Source organism: Egretta garzetta, unplaced genomic scaffold (assembly GCF_000687185.1).
Source record: "Egretta garzetta isolate BGI_Z169 unplaced genomic scaffold, ASM68718v1 scaffold307, whole genome shotgun sequence".
In the NCBI taxonomy this organism is placed as follows: domain Eukaryota; kingdom Metazoa; phylum Chordata; class Aves; order Pelecaniformes; family Ardeidae; genus Egretta; species Egretta garzetta.
In genome coordinates this window covers 812,399-817,932 of record NW_009260294.1, presented here as the reverse complement: position 1 = coordinate 817,932, position 5,534 = coordinate 812,399, and the positions used below count along the sequence as shown (strand labels likewise).

Below are 5,534 nucleotides of genomic sequence, written 5' to 3'. Positions count from 1 at the left end.
CCATTCCCCCCCAGGAGCCGCGCAGCAGGCTTACGGCTGCCAAGAAAATAATAAAGCCCGTGAAGTGCCTTTGCACAGAGGAGCACTCGCCGGCGTAAGCGCGGGGACCGGCTCCTCCAGCTACCGCTCTGCCTGCGCCTGGCACAGACAGCGCTATCAAAGCCTCTCCCCAGCGACACCGGTGAGAGCCGCTTACCCATCCGCTCTGTAAACCCGTAAATTATGCACCAGCTTTCCCTTAACCAATTCTCCCTGGTCCCTTTTCTCCACCACTCCAAGCGAGACGGAGAGAGGCGGCGAGAAGGAACAGGGGGCGGCTTGCTCGAGCCATCCCTGGGGAGGAGCGGCGAGGCAGACCTACAACCGGGAGAGGGGCTGGCAGCTAGCTTTGGGTCCCCGCTCGCTCCTGGCTCTCCAAATTAAGAGTATATCCTCCCAGGGAAAGGGTTACCGTCTCGGCATCTGCTCCAGCACCTCTGTGCCCCTGCCCCAGCTCTTATTGCGGTCCCTGCGCTTCCAATCCCCGTCCCTCCTATGTGCGCTGAATGCAAAATAGAGGAGCAGAGGTCCCCCTTGGTGGCTTGGCAGACCCAGGGAGAGACACGGAGGAGCTGCCTACAGAGACGGGCAGAAGTTGTCTCGGGCCACCTCTGGGCTCAGCACCCTCCATCAGCAGGAGGCCAGACTCAAGTAAATCTCTGTGATCATTTGTTCCCTTTGAGTTTTGAAAGCAGAATGCCTAATCATGGCCAAAATCAGGTAAGAGCTGCTGCTGCAAATTACACAGCGCCACAGGTAATTTCTGATTAGCTCACTCTTCCTCTCCTGGTGCATCCTCAGTTTCCATAGCAGCTAAGTCCTAAGTAAAATGGAAACATCTGGTTCAAGCGCAGGTAAAGATTCCCTGGGGAAAGAAACCTGCTGGATGGCAGCAAACACGGAAAATAGCCCTCGCGAAAGACAGAGGCACGGGGAGCCGGGAGCCTGGTTAGGGGAGGATGGATGGCGTGTGGGAGAAGGCAGCGAGGGGCACGGGAGCGGGGCAGGAGGGTCCTGGGGGAACAGGAGGGGGTGTGGGAAGGAGAAAACCAGGGGAAATGTGCAGGGAAAACAAGATGCATGTGAAAAACAGGTGGTGAGGAGCTTGAGCGAGACAAAAAGACGTCTTCAGGGTAGGCAAGGGGAAGAGGAGAAAGAAGAAAAGGCTTCAAGGTAGGAGCACATGGACTGCCTCAACCATAAATGCCACCCGATGGTGACGGATACAGTGACAGCTACTTCAACGCCGGGGATAGATGCTCAGGGCTGGAGCACACGGATCTGTGCCCTGCATTTCATCACTCATCCACGCACCCACCCCGAGTGGAGGCCACCGTCTCGGAGGCATGACCACCTACGGCAGATAAGCCAACACGCGCGCCGGGGGAGAATGGTTTTCACAGAGGCTCCCGTCAAGGGAAGGGGCTGAGATGCCACTGACCCAGCTCGCTCTCTGCCTGGACTACAGAGAGTGATGGATCTGGCCCGGCAGTTTGCTACAGTGCAGACAAATAGCAAAAAATCAATGGAGCTGCACCGAGTCACCGCAGCCATCGTCAGGCAGCTGAAGAGGGAGAGCAGACGCGGCGCCATCCATCACTGCTGCTGCGTCGTCTCTGTCGGCCGCTGGACAGCCCAGCCAGGGTGTCCCCGAGGACAACTTGAGGCAGTTATTTGGGACAACAGCCCACGCTGGCAAAACCTCAGGAGAAAAATGACTGAGGTTGAACTGGAGCCCTGCGTCCAGCTCGGGAGCCCTCAGCACAAGGAGGACATGGACCTGTTGGAGCGGGGCCAGAGGAGGGCTACTAAAATGATCCGAGGGCTGGAGCCCCTCTGCTAGGAGGCCAGGCTGGGAGAGTTGGGGGAGTTCAGCCTGGAGAAGAGAAGGCTGCGGGCAGAGCTGAGTGCGGCCGGTCAGGGCTTCAAGGGGGCCCAGAGGAAAGGGGGTGGAGGCCCCATCCCTGGGACCATTCCAGGCCAGGTTGGCCGGGGCTGTGAGCAACCTGATGTGGTTCAAGGTGTCCCTGCTCCTGCAGGGGGGTTGGGCTGGGTGACCTCTAGGGGTACCTTCCAACCCAAAACATTCTATGATTCTGTGATTCTATGAAGCGCTTCGACAGGATCACAGCCAGGCATCACCGCTTGCCCTACGGTTCAATCCCACACAAAGCCCCCAGATCTCCCCCCCCCAGCTCACGAGTGAGAACCTCGTAGCCACCTGGGAACAACAGGGCAGCAAAACGCAAAGCAAATACCAAAAACCAGCTGGGAAAGGGGTTGGAAATAATATGCTCCCGAGCAGGCACGTACGGGAATTTGCTTCCCAGCAGTCACACCCACACAGTTCTGCTCAGGTTTTGCTTACCAATTAACAAGGCCACCAATTAGTGCTTCATGTGTTTTCCTGCTCATTTGCACTATTTACAGACCTCCTTTGAAGCAACGTGCAAGAATTCCCCAAAAACTTCGCAAAATAGGGCCGGGCAAGCACATTCCTTCCCTACGCACAACCACCCCAACCTGGTACCTACTGCCAACCCTCCGCACCAACAAAACCTTGCCCAGACCATCAAAATGGACATTTCTCCCCCAGAGTCATCAACCCCTGCATTACGTCACGTCTTCTCTGGGCACATCACTTTCTCTTGGCACCTGAAATCCCACGGGAAACAGCCAGCGACGCCTCCCCAGCCACTCGCAAATGGCGCTGTGCCCTTCCCCGAATATTTCTGGTAACGTTCGGCTCTTACCTTTGGGCGAGATGTGCCTCCAGGTGATTGTTGGATCTGGCCTGCCCGTGGCTATGCAGGTGAGGCTGACATTGCCGCCCTCGTTGATGGAGATGTCAGAAGAGATCTCGGTGATTTTTGGAGACACTGCAATGACACAAAGAGGGAAATGAAAATGCAGCGGGTTCTGCTCCAACTCAAGTCTCAAAACATGGGTGAAGGGGGACGAATTGCCTTCCTCTCTCCACCTCGACAAGCTATGCCGTAGCCCATCGGTCTCATCTGCCGTGACAGGAAGACGCAGGGGAAAGGGGGGGGCAGAGGGGACAGGGTTGAAGTGGGAAGAAATTGTAGCCAGGGGGGATTCAGTCATTTTAGGGAGGCTCAAGGCAGCTCCTCCCCAGCACCTCTGTGGTGTGCGAGATGGTACTTCTTCCCCACCCCAGTACTCACCCTGTCCTCCAAGCCATGACCAACCCTTCCCAGCAGAGCTGCATCCTACCAAGGATGCACCACCCACCCCCTTCAAACTCCCCCAAAGGCAGCAGCGGCTCCTGGCACAACGATAGCACCCAGAGCCTGCCACGTGGCTTGCAGGTCTTTCTGCAGCCATGCAGGCGCTCTCTCACGCCCTTGCAACCAGAAAAGCACCAAGAGGAGCTGGGCATGAAGACGACAAGTCTACTGAGGAGCCTCTAAGGTCTGCCACTGTGCGAAGGATGGGAAATTCAATTGGGATGAAAGCCATCCCACTGCACTGGCACTGCCATCACGAACGCTCAGGAGCAGGTCCGATACAAGGGTCCCAGACCCAAAAAGGGGACACACATACAGGATGGGGGGCGATGAGCAGGGGACAGGGTGAGGAGCAAGCAGGGAGCACTCGGCCCTTGCTGCTGCGTGAGCGGAGGACGCGATGCGGCTGCCAGGGAGGGCTGGGGTTTCTACGAGCTCCACGGCAGAGCTGTGTGAGAAAAACGATCGGCTGCTGTTATCAGCCTGCACCTGCAGAACATAATAAAGACCATCACCTTCCTTGGTTTATTTTTTTCCAGGCCGTTCTCCGGAGCCTAGCAGCGGATTGGCACCCCGCTGCGGCGCTTTGCAGGAGAGTCACAAATCACTTGCAAAGCATCCTGCTCCTTCCACCCTCCCTGGGCGAGCCCCATTCATCGACCCGCTTGAAGCTGCAGCCCAGACCGTTGCAACACCCCTATTTCTGACTTGGACCCCACTCCTGAGCACCCCTTCCCTGCCTCTCCCCACCTCCCTCCCCGGGGCTGCGCCGAGGCGGAATGACTGCAATGGCCTTGCACGCATTGCCTCTGCTGTGCAGGTAAGTAATTTATTGATCCGTAAAGCACTCCAAGACGCTCTGGAAGGGATTATGTCATGCCAGTGCCGTGCAATAAAATAAAAAATGATGGATTTTTTGTGAACATGAGGGTGATTTAGGGTTTGTAGTTGGAAGTGTAGTTAAAGTACATTTTAAGTGGAAATCAAGGTGGGTAATGAATTATACTCTGTTTTGAAGGGCTTCTGGGAGTTCATTTTTTTGCTGCTCTGGGCACGACGGCTAATCTGCTAATCATGCACCAGAGGACAACTACAGATCAGACGCTCCCAGAACAGCGGGGGCTCTGGGGCAGGACAGCGGAGGGCACGAAGATGACACCGAAAGAAATATTAATATGCATCAGTGTCATTAAGCCGAGGGGAAGGGGACAGCACATGCCTCCGGGGACCACTCGCTCGCACGGAGCTGGGAGACGCTCTGCCAGTAGCCAGGTAGTCCATCGAGGAGACGCAATTAATTACAACGGCGCTACGAAACCCATGTGTGCTTTAAAAGGACCGAGCTTACAGTCTGGACCACAAAAATAGGCCAAGGAGGTATTACTGCTGCCATTTCAGAGAGGTGGAAGGAGACAAGCGGAGGCGCGGCGAATTGCCCGCCATCGCCCATGAAGCAGCCAGAGCTTCCCGCCAGCAGTCCCGACAAAACCAGAGCAATATCTCTCATCTTCAGTGCCACGCTCGCTAAGTCGCACAGGAACCTTTCCGATGGTTTTAACTACTGAGTCCACACCAACCCCATTCCGCTTGCGTTGCGAGAGCTCACCAAGACTTAAAAACCCAAGTCAGGCTTTGCACTGCGGCTCTGGGGCTGCGCACGGGGATTTGCACCCACTCAGGCGAGAGACAAAAAAACCCCCGCGTTATCAAATCAGCTGGCAAGATTCTAAAGCAGAATTAAAACAAATCAAACTTGGATTTCCCAAAACACGAGCGTTACACCCTCTGCTTCAGCAATACGGTGCTCAGCGCCAGGACAAGGGGTAATGGGCACAAACTGAAGCACAAGAGGTTCCAGTTGAACGGGAGGAAGAACTTGTTGACTTGGAGGGTGCCCGAGCCCTGGCCCAGGCTGCCTAGGGGGGCTGTGGAGTCTCCTTCTCTGAAGATATTCAACCCCCGCCTGGACGCTGTCCTGTGCCCCCTGCTCTGGGTGAGCCTGCTTGAGCAGGGGGGTGGCACTGGGTGAGCTCCCGAGGGCCCTTCCAACCCTTGCCATTCCGGGATTCTGTAAAACAGCAGCAGATTTAAATTGCACTCAGACCAGGCGGAGGAGGAAAGATGATTGCCTTCCTGCTTGGCCGGGCAATGGGAGACTTTGCAACTCTCCCCGGCAAGCGCGAAAGCAGCTCGAGCCACTCGTGCGCTGGGAAAAAAGCCCCCCGTGCCCCGGCGAGCTCGGGCCGC

General features: G+C 56.3%; 1 protein-coding gene across 2 annotated transcripts in view; it reads right to left on the bottom strand.

Moving 5' to 3' along the window:
* LOC104129613 (protein CEPU-1) overlaps positions 1–5,534 on the bottom strand; it is a 161,299-nt gene that overhangs the window by 34,712 nt on the left and 121,053 nt on the right. For both annotated transcript variants that reach the window (XM_009642570.2, XM_035897975.1), the window contains exon 3: positions 2,793–2,918. In XM_009642570.2, coding sequence (XP_009640865.1) covers positions 2,793–2,918 — 126 coding nt within the window. The remainder of the gene's footprint in view (positions 1–2,792; positions 2,919–5,534) is intronic.